We start from the raw sequence: 18,869 nt of genomic DNA, 5'->3' as shown, positions 1-18,869 counted from the left end.
TATTGGGTCAAACCCTCAAACTTGCATGGATTCAGTAAGGTTTAATAATGGAAAACAGGTGTTCACATTAGCAATTTGTATAGGATATTATCCCCATAGTTGTCTAACCGGGGCTGTATGCCCTGCTCTTCAATTTTTAGGCTGGAATAATTTGTGATGTTATGAAAGTCGTGACTCAACTGCTTCCCAGCAGCGTGCTGTCCATTTGTAAGAACTGATTTTCCTGGAAGTCATTACTTTGGAGTGCCATTGTCAGCTGCACACATCCCCTCTGTTCCTACCATCCTTTGTGGTGCAGATTTGTCTGTTGTTGTGAGCGAGGATGTTGCTACCACTGATGCACACTCTATCAGCTTTTTCCATTCTCTTCTTTCTTTTCTCTGTTGAATTGCAGTTTCCTTTGTCTTCCGCGTGATGCACTGAAAGAGGCTGGGAAATTTATCATGGTTGTTTTTAATGGGTTTTTAAGGTCCAGCACGACAGATTGAATTGATTGAGGAAAATTTCCTGGAGCTGCAGCTTTTTTTTTCCTATTAAAAATATTTTTATCTTTAGAATTTTTCTTAACAAAAAAAAAAAAAAAAAAAAAGACAGTTTTTCCTTCTAGTCCTATAACAAAGCCCTGCTTTCTAATGTTTCCACATGGTCAGATATTAGCCATTTCCCGAGATAATTTAGTTTGGTCATGTGTATGGCTAGCATTTTTATTGTAAAGAATTCTGCTAGTGGTTTCATGATAAATGCATACAGCGTTGGGAAATGACTTTTATTGGGCTTAGTGTGCATTTAATATTGCATTAACAAAATTAAGCGATTTTGTGTGTGTGTAGGTCTTAAAAATGTATAGGAAAAAAGTACACTATCATAGGTATGCAAGGATTTAAAACAAATGAATCTCGCCTGACTGCATTTTGTATGCTGTAGCATAAAAAAAAGTACATTCCCAGGAGCTCGGTAGGTGGTTACTATCCTCTTTTCCTTTGTTTCAACGTATTTTGAAGGCAGATCAGGAAAGAAAAGCAAATCCCAGTGCCTGCCCCCCTCGTGGCCAGCCTGGCAAGCCCCTCTGTCCCCAAGTAAGGCTGTCTGGGGTTGGCTGGCAGCTCTGAGTTCGTAGCACATGAAGCAGTGGTGTGGTGTGCCATGGCTTCCCACTCATCAAACCTTGCTTTCATTTGCTTATACTTCAGGTATCTTCAGGCTGATAGTCACGGCCAAGTTAAAATGCCTTGTTTTCTTATTTAAGAAAGCAGTGTGTGCCTGTGTGGTTTGTTATGCAAAACTCAATTTGGCTCACTCATTCCATTGTGTTATGTTTACAATCCAGAAAATCAGTATATTGAGTCTTATCTATCTTGGAGGAATTAAAATATTCTAATATTAAGACGTTACGATTCCAGAAATGCATGGATCTGCATTAATGTAAGCAGAACAAGGGAATAAAAAGTGATGGTATGCAATATATTGCAGCATTCTCATTGATTTAAGATCAAAATGCCACTAAGATGGGGTGGACAGAAAGAAAATTATGTGTACGTTTATTTCAAACACATGCAGAAACAAAACATTGTGTCGTTCACCGCTGCTGATCATATATACAGGAGGCAGATGAGCTGTCTTGCCTAGGAAGAAATCAAAGATAAAGTACAGAATTAAAACAAACAGAAACAGCCTACTGATTTTGAATGCTTCTGTTTCCAATGCCTCTTTTGAAGATATGTATCAGGACATGGCTTTTCAGCAGATAGAGATGCTCAGTGTTTTCTGAGAGCTGTTTCTTTCCTTTAGGGCTAAAATAGCTAACCCAAGTGGGAGATGTGAAAATCCCTAGTCACACTTGAGTCCTGGCCACAATAGCAAAGTACAGATGAAATGAATGTTGTGGCAATGCAGCCTTATGGATGGTTTTTGTTTGTACTCATGGTCCTCATGGAGGAAGAAAAATAAAAGTCTCTGTTTCGCTAATGTCAGAAATGCTTTATGAGAGGCAGAAGTTGGATCACACAGCTTTGTTTAGTTTTCTAGAAGAGTGTTTGCTTATGTGAGGTTCAGTGATGAGCATGGAACTAGCGACTTCATTACACTTCTGGTTTTATTACAGCCAGCCTGCTTTGTAGATTGCTGCATCTTGCCACGTCATCTTATCACAAATTATATTTGAATCCTTCAGCATCTCCCCAGTTTCATTTTCTCCACATGGTTGCACACATGTTTTTGTCCCCCATCCCCAAATCTTCCCTGAAGCCTGCACCGCGGTGCACACGTGCTCTCCTGCTTCCTAGGACACACAGCATCCTCCCTGCTTTCACTACTCAGATTGGTCCCCCCCCGCTTTGCTAGAAAGCAGCACTATGCTGCTCGCTCTGCTCCTTCATGTTCTCTGAGCCCTATTTTTCTGTGTAGCTTCTCAGTCCTATCCCTCATCTACAAGCGCGCTGTGCTATCTCCATTTATCTTGTATGAAATGGCTGCAGCCTTGCCACGCTTTAACTTCCTGTTGTTTCCTAGAAATTGCTTGCTTGTCTGTCAAGGGAAGCTGCTTCCAGCTCCAGACTAGAAATCAGGATATGTGCTCAGCACATCCGTCTTCCTTCCGTTCTTTTGGGTTTTTATTTATTTATTTATTTATTAATAAAAGACAGAAAAGTCTGTCCCCTATATAGCTGGAGTAACATTGTCTGCTTATCCCCAGCCATCTTGTAGCCTTACCTCTTTTCACACTGCACTGGAAAAAATAGGTAATGCTGTCAAATATAAGTAATATGGTCACACAAATCCATATAAGTGAACGCTGTGTAGATGGCTGCAAAGAGAGTTTGGAAAGACAAAGTCTGCAATCTCCCAGATGTTGCCTTCCCTGGAAATAGTAACCTGGTGGGTTTTCTCACAAAAAAAAAAATGAAAAGTTTGGTACTGAATGAGGTGCAGAGAGCCCAAGATGGGGCTGCTTTCACACTGCTGTGGGCTCTCAGGCCCACAGAAAGGCCAGGCACAGAAATATGCTGAAACACACAGGAAACGTCTGCTGCAGCATCACATGAGGTCAGTCAGGCATACTGTGCTTTAATGAGCGCAGACAAAACAAGCTTTGGTGAAAATGTCACAGTCTAAACATGGGTAACAAAACACAGACTGATACAGTCCAAGCTTGATGGGAAGCACGGTGGGAAAAGATTTTAGCAACCTTCTTCTGGCAAGCTTGCCAAGAGCTATGAGCATTTTGAGCATCCCACAGTAGCAATGGCACTGTACTTCCAGGCAGGAGAGCCTGGTTTCTTACTAATATCACAGCACTTCTCATTTCCAGGAGCATCCTATAAAAGGGATCTCTTATTTACAGCTTTCATTTCACATTAATGAAGTGGCATACTGATGCTGCTAATCAGCAGCAGTGAGATGATGCAGACCCATGGAGCTGTGATGGTGGCAGTTGCTTCAGCCCGGTCGCCAGGATAAAAATAAATGCCAAGCCCTGGCGAGGGAAGCTCCAGCTGCAGGGAGCACAGCCTGCACCCCACCAGGCTCTGCAATTCTCCTGCCATGTGCCTGGAACAAGGAGAAAAATGGCTCTCCTGTCCCCGCGTTCATCTCCTTTGCTGCTTCTCTTCCCTATCTCTGAGCAAGAACGTGAGATTTTGTGCTTGCCATGCTGAAGCTTGCACCTGGATCTGGATTAGAATTTCGTCAGAAAATTGAATGGACACAGATAGCTCAATTGGCTTCCATAATTCAGAAGGCTGTTTTTTCCTCTCTGTGTCACTTTGTGAACTTAATCTAATCCCTTGTCATTCCCTATATGTGGGTAAATACTACTTCATTCATGAATGAATTCACATGGCTGTATGGAGTCTGTATCTTCTGTGCTGCTCTTGGAAGGGGAAGGGGCTGGTAAATGAGAGGGAAACGCGAAAACTCAGCTGGAGATAGAGATGCCCAGAAACAGGCCTTACTTGTACCATGTTATGAGGGTCCTGAAAGCCGCTGTCAGCTCTGTACCATGCAATGATCAAAATCAGTACCCCAGGCCCCTGTGCATCCCTTCTGACTTGGGATATTCTATGAATCTCCATACTGCTGAGTCTGTACTGCTCTTGTGCCACCAGTCTCACACCTGATGAAGGAGGAGCTCCTTTAAATGCGGCTCTGCTTTTACTGGTAGGGAGAATATAACTAATCCCAGCATTTTTCTCCTTTCTTGATATTTCCATAAGCATGCGGGAAAGCAGAGGTCTTTTGGCAAGGTGCAAGACTGAGATAGTGCAGAGGTTCTTGGTATGGAGAAGATAGCGTTTGTAATCCTGGGTATATGGACAAAGAGGTTGGTGTAGAGCAATACAGGCAGCACAGAAAGCATCTGCGAGAGCCTAGGCATCTTGTTACGGCATATTTCTAATGCAGTCAGGAATTAAATTAATAGTTGTGTGTGCTTATTTTGAAGCTTTCATGACATGAAAAGAAGTGTACAGTTCATTGAAAAAGGAAATGAGGAACTATTTATTCTTAAATAGAAATCACTGTGGCCATATCTTTTTCATGAATTTATACAATGGGTTGGATTAGTCTTAGGCTAAGGCATGTGTGTGCTGGCAGAGCTGCACTCTGTGCCTGAGACTGCTCAGTGCTACCAGTGCTCTGTTTCTATTTCCTAGACAGATCACCTCTGTCTAGGGTGTTTTTTTCTTTACACAAAGGTGATGTGCATTTCTTAGTTCTCTGTCTGGAGCTACTTGGCTTGTGAGTGCTCAATGCTGACAGCTCAGCAAAGGATCTCCATCGCTCGATGTCACAAGGAAGAACTTATTTTCTGTGAGGGTGACAGAGCACTGGAGAAGGCTGCCCAGAGAGGTGGTGGAGTCTCCTTCTCTGGAAATATTCAAAACCTGACAGACTTTCCTGTGGAACCTACTGTAGGGAGCCTGCTTTAGCAAGGAGTTAGCCTAAGTGATCTCCAGAAGTCCTTTCCAACTCCTATGATTCTGTGATGCTGTGATTCTTTGGTGTTGCAGCCTGGGCCTCAGGTGAAGTAGCACAAGTGCAGGCTCCTGACTTTCTACCATGCTTCCCAAAGAAAACTAGCCCCAGAATTTTGGAGATGAGTGGCAGCTGAGGGACTCTGATCACACAGGGAGTCAATAGGAAAAAAAAGTGATGGTTGACAGTTCCCAGATGCTCCATCCCTGCCCAGACTTCGATCCTGCAGCTGGAAAGCAGAGAATGATCTTTGTTTTCCATGCTGTTTGTTGCTTGTGGTTACTTAAGCTGTGGGCTCTCCAGGCTTTCTACTTATGTATAACTCCTACCAAAGTAGAGCCCAAGGATGGTCAAGGCCTCTAGCTCCTAGTATAGCACATAAATAATAATTGAACTGATATGTACCTGGCAATTTTTTGTCCCCTCCTTTCCTTTCCTCTTGGACCAAAGTGACCATTTCTGTGAAGACTGTGTTTAGACTTTCCAGCTGTCAGTTTTGTATTGCTCAGTTCTGTACAGTCTGAGCTGCCTGCAAGAGCCAGGAGGGGACAGCACTTATGACAAATCAATTTGCTGACCTCTGAAATAATTAAGCAAGCCTCGAGTCCTATTTTACACAAGCAATGTGCTATTCATTTTTTGCATTTTTCTGCCTGCTGGGAATGGGTATCTCTAAATAATACAAGCAGAGTGATTAAGGAAGGTTTTTTTTTTTTTTTTTCTGCAAGCGTCTCCTGAGTAAATTATCCTTTTCCCTTGTATATCCATGAATTTGCATACCTTTTTTTCTTTGCTCTTCCCTGATAAAGGTGCAGATAATAAAACTGTTGTGTTTTTTTCTTTCTTTTAGTTTTCCAGATGATCTTTGTGTACTTTACCACACTGCAGCATAGAAAACACAGGCTTATTTATTGCCTAACAGCATATATGTGTTTTATGATTAATGTGCGGTGTTTGCTATACACGGCACTGATAATAGATAGGGAGATCAAAGTCTTCTGTGAATTGACAGCAGCACTATAAACAAGGTGAAAAGGTTGCAGGTGTTTCCCATGCGGGTGTTATATAAAAACATATGGCCCTCTGCCACAACACAGGATACGTGCTCTCTGTCTTTCCCCGTGCAGCAAGACAGTGTTTCTATATCTTGCACATCTTGCACACATCCATGGCAAGTACTGGAAAGGATGAGAGTCTGTTTGTGTGCTGCAGGAGGGGCTGCACCGTGCCATGACGGTTGGACTAGATGATCTTGTAGGTCGTTTCCAACCTTGTGATTCTATGATTCTATTGTTCTGTGTGCCTCTTGTCCCATTGCTCCTGTCTTGGCTCACAGCTGGATGTAGTGGTGTAACCAGTAGGAGCAGGGAGGTGATCGTCCCTATGTACTCAGCACTGATAAGGCCGCACCTTGAGTGCTGTGCTCAGTTTTGGGCCTCTCTCTACAAGAAAGATATTAAGGTCTTGGAGTGTGTCCAGAGAAGGGCAGTGGAACTTTGAGGGGTCTGGAGCACAAGTCTGATGGGGAGCAGCTGAGGTAACTGGGGTTGTTCAGTCTGGAGAAGAGAGGCTTAGCAGAGATCTCATTGCTCTCTATAACGACCTGAAAGGTGGTTGTAACGAAATGGGGGTTGGCCTCTTCTCACAGGTCACAGCAGTAGGATGATAAGAAGTAGCCTTCAGTTACACCAGGGGAGATACAGGTTGGGTATTAGGAAACACTTCTTCTCAGAAAGAGTGGTGCTGCAGTGGCACAGGCTGCCCAGGGAGGTGGTGCAGTCCCTGGAGGTGTTCCAGAGCTGTGTGGATGTGGCACTGAGGGACGTGGTCAGTGGGCACTGTGGGCATGGGATGGTGGTTGGACGAGATGATCTTAGAAGTCTTTTCCAACCTTTACAATTCTAGGGTTCTGTCAGGGTCTTATGCATCTGTGACTTCTGTGGCCATGGACAAACTAGGAGCTAGGAGTGGGGTGAGAGACTGGATTGCAGCTCTGCAGAAAGCAATGGTGGGGTATGCACAAAGCAGTGGAAATGTTTACTAGATTGCTGCTTATTCGAGGGGTTAAAAGAACTGATGTACCTACTAAATGGCTAAGTAATTGCAAAGAGGACAGCAGCATCTTGGATACAAGTCTCTCCCTTTCATTAAGTGCTGCAAGAATGATGATTGCCTGCTCCTGTTCCTACAAATGAAACCACTGCAGTTCACTTTGTTTGGTATTTGTAGCCTCTGGAGTTATTAAAACACTCTGAATGCAGATTAACTTCCCATGCCTGATACACTACAGTGTAGCTACCCCCTTGACCTTTGGTAAATACGCTGGAGGGCAGTCTGGCTTTTCCATAACTTCTGCTGGTAAATCTGTGCCCTCTGTTGAACATCTCTGAAAAACTCTTTGTGCAGCCCTCCCAGGGATGGTGCAGTGCAGGCTGCTTCCCTCTGGCACCAGCAGCGTATGGGGTCTTGTTCCCTTCCCAGCCCCTGGAGAAAACTCACGCTGTCCTCATGCTGGTGATTTACCAAATGTGCTCTATCTCACCTTCCAACAGATCTAAAAAACATAGTTGTTTTTCTCTACTTCAGAGGGATGCATTTAAACTGAAATTTAATAGGAATTTCCCTAGGAGTGTGACTTAAATAACTGAGACCTTATCCACCCTTGAAAATGACACTTTTGTGTGTTGTGAACATTTCTTTTCACAGGTGTGCTACAGTGGATTTCTTTCTCTGTGGACAGAGTTGCATTACCGTGTGGACACTGTGCTACGTTCACACGTTCTTGTTTCTGTGCAGGAGTGAGCTAGGTAGTCATGAACATACACTGAACGTCCTACGTGAGAGTATTACAAAGGTTTGGGCCAAGTGCTGTAGTGGTACTGTGTCACTGTAGTTAAAGGCTGAACTCTGGCATGTGGACAAGCCCTGTGAAAAGATTAAGCCAGAGAAAGTTAATAAAAAGTGGTGTCCTAAATTATTCATGAATCCATTTGTAATGTACTTGCTGGGAGGCTTTTGTTTTTCTCAAACTCTTATTTATTAAAATCTGACAAGAATATCGGGTTTTGTTCAATAATAAATCTAGGTCTCTGTGAAGCTGGTGATATCCTCATGTAGTAATACACAATCAAAATGGAGTTACATGCTAAGGGTGCATATGTTATTTACTTTGGAAGAATAGATTATTGTTCAGAAGGATTTTATCTTTTACTTGCAGTTTGAAAACAAATTTGTTGTTGTTTTAAAATATAGATGGGAATGTCCTCCTGGTTTTGAGACCTGGATGCTGCAGAAGATTTTAAGTGTATTAAAACTCAGTTAAGTGTATTTATGGTGGCTGTGGAGGTTCTGGACCAGTATTTGCTAAATCTGATAGTTCTTATGGTCCTGTTTCGTACTTCATGGACATCATACATAAAGCTTGTGGACTGTGTCTTCTTTCTATGTCCTCGTAAATATGAGATAAATTGTATTCAGAAAGTATTAGAAAGGAAAAAAAAAGGCGCCAGGAAAAGAGTTTTACTGATTGGAGTACAATAGAAAACAATAATTTGAGTGCATTAGCTGTAGAAGCAGAACTGGGAGTTTAGAAGACTGGTCTGAGCTGGAGAATGATGCATACATTTGTTTGCATAAGCTTGGCTTACAAGTCACTTTCTTGTAAAAACAGGTTGAGCAAACATGCTCCTGTCCCATACTTTAGTCCTGAATGCAAGCACAAATGTACTGTGACACAAGTGCTCTGACTGAGAGTACCATCCTCATATCACCATGGATTGCAGCTGGAGCTCTGCAGCTTCTAAAGATTGAAGTAAGCTAGAAGTATCATGTATACACACACACATATACGCCTTGCAGGATATCTAGTGTGGTACTCAGGGTTAAATATCTGGGTAGACTTAATCAGCTTCTGCTTCAAGTTTGAATCTGGTGTTTGAGACTTGGTTGCTAAGAAAAGCTGTGTGTTGGAGCACCGGTCACTAGCCATTAAGTGAGACACTCAGTAAACTTGGGGAGGGAAAGAGAAACATACAGTGTGAAGGAAGATCATTGAAAGAGGTCATTATTTGTGACTGATCATCCTGAGTAGATTTGGAGAGATACAGACTTCCACATTGAAAGGTTGCTTTGCATCTTTAGCATCAGAAATGTTGTACAAAATACACGAGGAAGGGACGTATAGGATATTATCATTTTTTGCCAAAGGTTGATCAAAACACCATTTAAAATGAGACTTCAGCTCTTCCTTATGCAAGCTTAAAAATCCTTTTTTAAGAAAACTTTTGACCATTAAAAGACGGATGCTTTGCTATGGTTTAATAGACTAGGAGAAATGAGAGGTTCATTTTAATAGAGAATTAGAACCCACATCTAAGGTACAAGTGGATCCTGTGGGTTGGATTTGGGAAATAACTCTTCCCTCTGGAAACCCATCAAATATGAAAAGATGATCTCTTCCTTCCTGAAGAAATTTTTTTCTTATTCTTTTCTGACTTTTTTTTTGTTGTGAGTTTTGGTGGAATGGGGTCAAGATGGACTCTGAAACCTTGCTGTGGAATCAAAATATTTGTCTGACTTGTTTGCCCCTGGTGGAATCAGTGCTGCTGCAGCTTCATTGCCATGGGAACCTCCACTTACTAAATTTAATTTAGCCCAAGGTTTGCTTGTCTGCTCTGTTGCTGCAGTGTAGACAGGTGATAAGCAACATATTGATATTAAGCTATATCATATCAAAATGATTAGGCATTGCTATTAACTACGGTGCTGCAGCATCTGTGGTTCCACTCTTGTGCAAAGCTCTGAACTACCCAGCCTTCCTGCACCTGCATCCAGTCTCCTCCACTCTTCTGGCACAGCAGAGGCAGCATCACCTGTGTAGTCTTTCTGGTCCAGCAACTGAGAAAGGTAGGGAGCTGCAGGCAATGTCTGCTTGCTGATGGTGCTCCTTCCTGCCCTGCAGAGCAGCCAAGCACTGAGTGTCCACAGAAATACTGCAGGAGATCCAGTCTGTGTCCCCAGGAGCTATGGGATGTGGAGTGGGTCCCAGTGCTTCTGTATCATCCACTGTGGTATCAAGTCCCCAGAGGAACAGGTCCTGGTGATGCAAGGCCAGATCAAACCGGGAGCAGGGAGATGTATGAAACAGAGTGGGACATGTCACCTAGTCTTGTCTTAAAGTTTTATTAGCTTTCTTATACATGGCAAACATGGGTTGTCTTTTTTTTTTTTTTTTTTTTTTTTTTAATTGGCATCATTTTGTGTTCAGATGGCCCTTGTTAGATGGTAATGATGAGCCTGTAAGTCTGAGATGCTCTCAATTCCAGTACTTCCAGCAGAAGTGGTGGAAGTGTGCATTTACTGCATCCACACTGTGGAGAAAGGTTAGTTGTAGGCAGGGCTTTGTCATGGAAAGGCATGTTGTATGATTTGCTGCAGAATAATTGATTTTGTAGGTCTTCCACAATTGTTGGAGTTGCTTGTTGCTAAGGTTTTGTCCCTCTGTAGTTGAGTTTACTGATACTGCATCGCTTTGTACAGAATTTGGAACTGAGCAGTACGTGTAGACCACTATGTTAAAATGCTGGCTAAGTATTGATTAATCAGTAAATGCTTTAAGCTATTTCCTTTAAATTCCGGGACCACACATCTTAATTTAATAGTTGAGAGAGATGGGGAAGGATCCTGATCTGCACAACAGTTGATACTTTCTGTGGTGTTTGTTCATGGCGAGTATTTTCAAACCAAGAAAAAGATTATAGGGAATGTGATGGTTTTCTGGTTGATGTTATCTGCTAAAATGACTCTCTTTCTTGTAGATACTATATTGGTCGCCAGATGTTTGTGGTGATCTCCGCACCAGAGGTGATCAAGCAAATCTTAGTGACAGACTTCAGTAACTTCACCAACAGAACTGTAAGTAGATAGAAGGGTCCTCTTTGTGGACAGAGGTGATAATATTGCTAATTTGAGCTCAGATCAGAAGCAACTACAAGACAGCTGGGACCATAGTGGGGCAAAGTATGTGGTTCCATAGAACTTAAGGGTATAGAAACTCTATGTGTTTCAATCAAAGATTTTTATTACCAGAACTCAGACGATAAAAGGGACTGTCATTAAAAGAAATACAGTGTGACTGAGGCACCAAATAGATGTAGGAGAGAGAGAAAGAGTTTCAATATCCAGTTTTGCCACTTACCTCCTAAGAAAATCCCATACTAGCTCTTTCCCTTGGTTCTCAGCCTGTAATATAGGAACAGTATTATTTGCTTTCTCCTACCTCTGGTCTCCTTTGTCTGTTTAGATTTTCTAGGGCAGGAATGGGCTGCTGGGGCCAGAGACACGCCTCTCTCAGCTGACATATGCTTCTTAGCACTTTGAAAATGAAGAATAGAAAAGAATTAAGTTGGGATTTGCAAGGATTTATGCATATGCTGCTGATTACTTATTTTACTTATATAAATATATATACTGAAAAGCACTTTCCTGAGTTTTGTTTAGAACAAATAAAAAAGAAAGAGAGAATAGCCAGAGATATAGTAAAGATTTCTGTCAGTTTCTCACTATTTTATGTCACTGTGACCACACACTGCCATCTATTCTTTTCTTCCTCCTGGCCCCTTTGTATGCGCAAACCTGCTCACATAAACCTGCATGTATTCATGTCCTCGGGGAAAATTTCATCTCTGATCAGCTGTTTGCCTCCTCTGCCCCTCTGATCCTCTCCGCAGCCAGTCAGTTTGTTTGCAGATTGCTTGTCTCCTTTGCTTGCTTCTTCTGGTACATGAAGTTCATCTTGTGAATACTTGTATCTTATTTAATAACCACTTGTACCAGTCACCTTGCATTCTGCCTGTAACTCACATCTAAATGGAAGAATCAGTGTGCAAGCTTCCTAGGCTGAAGTTGTTGCATGCTGTAACATTCTTTTCCTCATTTTCTCTGTATTCAAAAGAATTTTCTGCCCTTTTCCTTCTTCAGTCCCCATTTGTGTAACTTCTTTCTTCCTGTCTACATGCCTTCTCCTGTATATTTGATATGAATAGGTTGTTTGCACTATTCACAGCTGTAGCTGACACCCAAACAACACCTTTTGAAACTAGAGATCATTTCTTTGAGGATATGTCCAAATACTCAGTCTGCACTTAATTTCAGCCAGTCTCACCATTTGAATATATTGGCTGAATTTTACTTTCTCTTCAGACTTTTGTGGTGGGAGGTTTATCTGTCTCTTTTGGTTGTACACCCATCTGTCATGGTCTAATATTTGTGTTCCTCTCAAATTCAGGTAATTCAGATCTCTGTAACCAGTCTCTCTCCCCTTTTATTTTCTCCATCAGAGATCAGCTAGGTGTAGTTGTCTGTGTAGATTCATATCTTGTCCATATCGCTTGACTGTTCTTGAACCATCTGTAAGTTTTTTTGCACAACACCCTCCTTTATGCATGAGGAGCTGAGGCACAGACTGGTTGATATCCCTGCTACCTACCAGCAAGCATGTGACAGATGTCCTACCTTTCTCTTTAAGAAAAGGAACAGTTTTTCCCCCTGTACACTGTTACTAAATCTGAGTTGCTCAATGCCCATAAGCCTATTTCAAATGAACTTGCTTTATCTTGTGCACTTTTATCTGCTCATTCCATGGTCTTTTCACACAGCTGCAATCTTTGGGTGTTACCTTTTACTTTCCACTTTGTTTCTCTTCTTCTGTCTTTTACTTATCATTAGTAAAGGATAAGCAACCTTCCATTTCTGGGTCCTTCCACATCTGGCTTGGGAATCTTTTTTCCTTCTTGAATTTTCATACTGGGTGCTCTCTCTTTCATAAATCTCTCAGTGAGGTTTTCTTATATGCTGTATACTAAGGATTCTCTGTTTGTTAATAAATAGTGCTGTACTGTATGTAAAGAAGGTCAGCAGATTTTGTTCAGGTATAATTTTGGTTGTAAGTGAATACTGATGGAAAGGTGAGAGTGGGGAAAAAACAGATTTAAGAAAGAGATTCTTCTCATATTGACTGGATAAATGTTGTTTTAAGGGTTCAATGTTTAATGTTTATACTTGTAAAAACTACTCAAAGCAAGCTTCTCTACTTCAAGTGAGAGTCAGTTTGACAGGGGAGAGTTCAAAACACAAACTAGATCTCTCTCTGCCTTATTTTATCCATTCCTTTCCCAAATGATGTGCTGTTGAGTGGTTATAGAATTGGCTTTGGAGTCAGTGGTGTTCACAAATTTAGACTAATACATTTCAATCCAGACATGGTATTCACTTATGTTGTTGTTTAACGTGGTAAACAACATGCAGCTGTTCACTCACTCTCCCCAGCCAGTGGGGTGGGGGTGAAAATTGAATGGAAAAGTGCAAGAACTCATGGATTGAGATAAGTATAACAAGGAAAAAAAAAAAAAAGTGAAAAGAAAAAGCACAATAACAAGAAGAATAAACAAAGAAGGTGATGTATAACACAATTGCTCACCAGCCGCTGACCAGTGTATAACCAGTCACCAAGCAGCACCTGCTCCAGACAAGTCCCCTAGGTGTATTGTTCCACATGATGCCCTGTGGTATGGGATATCCCTTTGGTCAGCTAAGGTCAGCTGTCCTGGCTGTGTCCCCTCCCAGCTCCTCAGCATCCCCACTGGCAGGGCAGCACAAGAAGCTGAGAAGTGCTTGACTTAGTGTAAGCACTCCTATGTAACTCCTATGTAACTAAGTGTAAGCACTCCTATGTAACTAAAACATCAGTGTGTTATTAAAAATATTCTCATCCTAAATCCAAAACACAGCACTATACCAGCTACTAAGAAGAAAATTAACTCTATCCCAGTTGAAATCAGGGCAGTTTATCTTGACCTAACACATTCTCTCAAGGTTAGTTTTTCAGACTGGGGAATATGGGAAAGGGGAAAGCCCCATGGGTCTGAGCAGCCCTTGAGAAAATCCAGCATGTTCTTATTTTTTCTTTCCCACTTTTTTTTTTCCCCCCAAAATTCATTTCCAAAATCTAAATTTGTGCCTCATACACCAGAGAGGAAATGTGAATTATCTAACTCTCAATGCCACAAAGAGAGATTATTCACCATGTTTTGTAGCAGTTGCATCAACAGCGTGTTAACATTGTCACTAACTTGAAGGATGCATAGGATGATGTCTAAAAGTCTGGTGTATTACAGGGTGGAAAATGTTTCTTGTGTATTTTTCCTGCTCTTTCAACTGCCTTCAACTGTATATATTACAGTAAGAGACAATGGGAAATTCAACTTGTGAAGAGTTGCAAACAGTGGATGTACTTGATAGACAAGAGCGAATCAGATGATGATTCAGTGAACTTGGAGCTTTTATTAAAGCTATTGATAATGTAATGTCATGTCTTTGAGTGCTTGTAAGAAGAATGACCTTAATCTGAGATTGTGCATTTGCCAGCAAAGTCACTATTTGCTGGCAAGTAGTCAGGAGATCTTTATGGAATCAGGGTGGTTTTAATCTTCTTAGAGGACTATTGGAAGAGTTTGTTTAGTTTAATACCTGGATGAGAGATCCCATGTTTCAATGAGGGAAACAGATAAAGGGCTGTGCTCCCTGCAGCCTTGGAGGCTGAGTCTGAAGTGTAAGAAGACATGTTGCGCAGCTGTATTGATGTGAGTGCCAGGCTATGGCGTGTGGGGATTCTTGACTAAGAACAATTCTCAGGGAGAAGGAAAGGTCACCTTTGCCTCATTTTCTTCTAGAGGGAGGGCTGAAATAATGACAGTTTTATGTTTCTCGTTTTTTGTGTGTGCCAGAAGAAAGCTGGCATGGTGTTGTATTTGGCCGAAAGGACATGACTGTGGTTGTCCTGATTCAGGGACTTATTTTCAGTAACTGGATGTTTTGTTACTGGATTGACTGAGTGCCATAAGGATTCTTCCATGCTTGCCAAAGCAAAGCAATAGCAGTAGGTGCTGGGTGTATTGGGTCTATCCATGCTGGTTGTGAGTGTCTATACTCGAATGACAGCTATGAAAAGGCAATGTCTTGCATCCTCTTTCCATATCCAGAGAGAAGTAGAACACTTCTCCTGCATTGAGCCTGATTGCTCGCTCATTATAAGGACAAAATAGATTTTGCATGTGAACAGGTGCTAAATGATTGGTCATTTTTTTGTGAATGTTTCCCTTTGACACTACATATTTCACATCTTTACTATGAATATCTTTTGAATATTGTTTTAAAAGACTTTTAGATTCCCTTGCTCTCTTATATTGTTTCTGAGCTACCAATTAATGATTCTTGTGACAGAAACGTATGATCAAATCTGCTTCAAGGTTCACTTCATTTTAGAGCAAGCAACCAGGTCTTGCACAGAGGGTGTTAGTCTCCTTCAGGTGTGGGGTATATTTTAGTGTTAACCATATAATCACAAAAAAGCCATAATGACATCGTGTTTTCCCACTTAATTTTGACTTGAGTAAGGTGAGCATTGTAGGCATTTAAAAATAGAAAAGCCTACTGTAATGTACCTTCATACTTAAGGCGCATGAAGCCTTTTCCCTGTGTTTTTAATTATACTTGAAGAAGAAAAGATGAAAATTAGCTTATAGACCTTCTGCCAAAAATATGGAACTGATTTTAGTTTAAGTTAACTATGCCAGAATGCTAGGCAGGGCTGTGCCACAGTGAATAATGCCTTCTTCTCACAAACATGGTAAGTTGTCTCTTAAATAGAAGTTTTCTTTTAAGAGCTCTAGGACTATTCTTTAACCTTTTTTAACTGCATTATTGTGTTGTGTGTGAGACACATTTATTATGTGTTGCATGTTGCATTCTGCCAGGCAAGATAATGATACATAATCTGTTTTCAGATTGTTCGTAATTTGTGTATTGAAAATTTGTTTTTGAATTAGTACTGGAGAATCATTGAAGTGTACATTTAAAAATGTAAGAGCGGAATGCTAAGATGGAGAGAGATTACCCATTATCTAATATAAATGACAAATTGTCTCAAAGTTGCAGGCCAAACTTTTGCGAAAAATATGGATCAGTAATCCCTAGGGCAAGGGTAAGCATTGGCTAGTTTAGGTTTGACAGGCTGCTGGAGTCAGTGTTCTGTCAGAATTCATGTGGCTATCAGAAGTGGAAACTGGTAGTTCACAGAATCACAGAATCACAGAATTGTAGGGGTTGGAAGGGACCTCTAGAGATCATCGAGACCAACCCCCCTGCCAAAGCAGGTTCCCTACACCAGGTCGCACAGGTAGGCGTCCAGGCGAGACTTGAATATCTCCAGAGAAGGAGACTCCACAACCTCCCTGGGCAGCCTGTTCCAGTGCTCCGTCACCTCACCGTGAAGAAGTTCTTATGCACATTCGTGCAAAACTTCCTATGCTGCAGTTTATGTCCGTTTCCCCTCGTCCTGTCTCCACGTACCACTGAAAAGAGACTGGCCTCACCACTATGGCCGCCACACCTCAGATATTTATAAACCTGGATCAGGTCCCCTCTCAGTCGTCTTTTCTCAAGGCTAAACGGACCCAGTTCACTTAGCCTTTCTTCATAGGGGAGATGCTCCAGGCCCTTCACCATCTTTGTGGCCCTCCGCTGGACTCTTTCCAAGAGATCCCTGTCTTTTTTGTACTGGGGAGCCCAGAACTGGACACAGTACTCCAGATGAGGCCTTACCAGGGCAGAGTAGAGGGGGAGGATCACCTCCCTCGACCTGCTGGACACGCTCTTCTTAATGCACCCCAGAATGCCATTGGCCTTTTTGGCCACGAGGGCACACTGCTGGCTCATGGCCAACCTGTCGTCCACCAGGAGTTGATCCAGTTGATCCAGATCAACTCCTTAAATCTGTGTGCCAACTCACTGGAGGAGGGTGATGTTTTTAAATACAAATCTGCACTGATTTCAATAGAGAACATCACTATTTTTTCACCAGAAGCTTTGCCATTACAGTAGAAAAAGTAACAATGAAATAACAAATAATAATGAAGTAATAAAAATGACGAAAATGTGACAAGGAATTTGATATTACCAGGTGGTGTAAACTATTTGTATCCCTCTTGAAGGAAAAGAGTTACCCAGCAACAACAAAGCAGTCACCAAAGAGGAAGGAGCCCATTTTCTGCATCTTGTTCAACTGTGATCCAGGATGGCTAAGACATTAATGCATCAGCTGATCTTTCTCATCTTTTGCCTGAGGGCAGGGTAGCAGAAAGGGAAGTGTCTGTGTATATTGCTCTGGGAAAGGGTCTATCCAAATTTGATGCAGTATACCCTCCAAAGTTCTTTCCAACCTCAACCATTCTGTAACTCTGTGGATTTTGCGTCAGGGACTCGGTGGTAAGTAGCGAACTTCCATTAACTGGATGACCCAGTGCTGACTGAAAGGATTTATTTATCTCCAGAGCAGGGCGTGGATACACAACTGGCTTAGAACAGCCCAGTGTGGTACCTCAGGAATTGACTGTGTGTGTTCTAGGCCTTTTTCAAGTAAAGGCTCAGTTGCATGTCTTGTGCAGGAACTTACTGGTTGCATGCTGCCTTGGTTTTTAGAGTACACGCACTGCTGGTAGGCAGCAGCCCAGCTGATGTGCTATCATTAGGTAAACACTGGCAATTCAGTCATATATACAGAGCCAGCTTAGAGGCTAGGCTGCTCCTTCATGTTCTCTGACAAATAAGGTTTTTGTTTTTAAAAATGGACCCACTCACATATTCATGTGGAGACAAGTCATGCAAAAAATAGCCATGGAACAGTTGTATGCTGTTGCCAAAAATGTGTATGTATGCTTTCTTGACCCTGTACTCTTGTTTTGTTTAGAAATGTTTCTTTTCTTCAAATTAAATATCCTAGGATTATTTCCTGTTGTGTCAATGTCACTGTCAACATCTCATGTGAATTTGTTAGTCTATTACTACACTGTTGTTGCAAAGTACAATGAACTCCACTTGTAAACAGATGAGCATGCTTTGTTAGGGGCTCACCTGCATATGGGTACGTGGTTTGGAGCAGCAGTGACATACACAGTAAGAAAGCAGACAAGTCAATATTTGGGAAATGATTCAAACAATTTAAACAAGAGAAAAAAATTTTGAAATTTATGTCATTAGATCTTCAGGGATTTTTTGTTACCCTTTGAAATGACAGTTTCAGTGGGATTGTATAGTATGCAAGTGATGTTCCAGTATGTGCTAATAGTTGACAGTGATTTTTAGTTTTAAAAACAAGCTGCTTTCTGAAGCATTGGAGGGAAAGAATGAATATGCCTTAAGTTTATTTAACACCTCAATCTTTTAAGATATATTTATTCATTTTTCAACTCTGCTTGTGTCAGAGGAGATGGGACTAAATGATCTTTGAGATCCCTTCCAACTGAAGCCATCCTATGATTCATTTTTTCCATTCGTTCATCTTTTTTCATCTTTGTTTTTGTTGGGTTTGTGTAGGGCGTACAAAGTGAAATGCAAAGGCTTCTGGACCGAGCATGTCTCAGGATTTGTTGCTATTCCTGTCTTTGTGCTCACACGTGCACATTTTTATATATTTATGGATACATACAGATGTACACAGATTTGATTTGAGGTGTCTTTGAGATTTGAGGAAATGCCAAAAATTCAGTCCTCACTAGGGGAGCTATGGGAACTTCATAAAATGTGCCTCCTCTCGTATGCCATAGTGACTCTCATATGCCATTTCAGTTCATGATGCATCAAAGCCATCACACCTCATAGCAGGCCTTGCCTTGAATGTGTAGTTCTTTGTGCTAGAGCTGTGAGTTTCTCTCCTCTCTCCTTCCCTTTGTAGGACAACTTCAAGTAAGTGTCAATCCTACCACATGTACAATAAGGCTCAGTCTCATTGCGCTGAGAACATTCATTGCTTCTAAAAATCACTCCGTGCTTTACAAGGATAAGTG

At 41.6% G+C, this 18,869-nt stretch overlaps 1 protein-coding gene across 5 annotated transcripts in view; it reads left to right on the top strand.

The window, feature by feature from the left end:
- The window catches only part of TBXAS1 (thromboxane A synthase 1), a 246,457-nt gene that overhangs the window by 102,608 nt on the left and 124,980 nt on the right, over positions 1–18,869 (top strand). For all 5 annotated transcript variants that reach the window (XM_085228360.1, XM_085228350.1, XM_085228340.1 and 2 more), the window contains one exon: positions 10,788–10,884. In XM_085228360.1, the coding sequence (XP_085084486.1) occupies positions 10,788–10,884 (97 nt within the window). The remainder of the gene's footprint in view (positions 1–10,787; positions 10,885–18,869) is intronic.

Source organism: Meleagris gallopavo, chromosome 1 (assembly GCF_905368555.1).
Source record: "Meleagris gallopavo chromosome 1, MGAL_WU_HG_1.1, whole genome shotgun sequence".
Taxonomy (NCBI): domain Eukaryota; kingdom Metazoa; phylum Chordata; class Aves; order Galliformes; family Phasianidae; genus Meleagris; species Meleagris gallopavo.
This window is presented reverse-complemented; position numbering and strand designations above follow the sequence as displayed.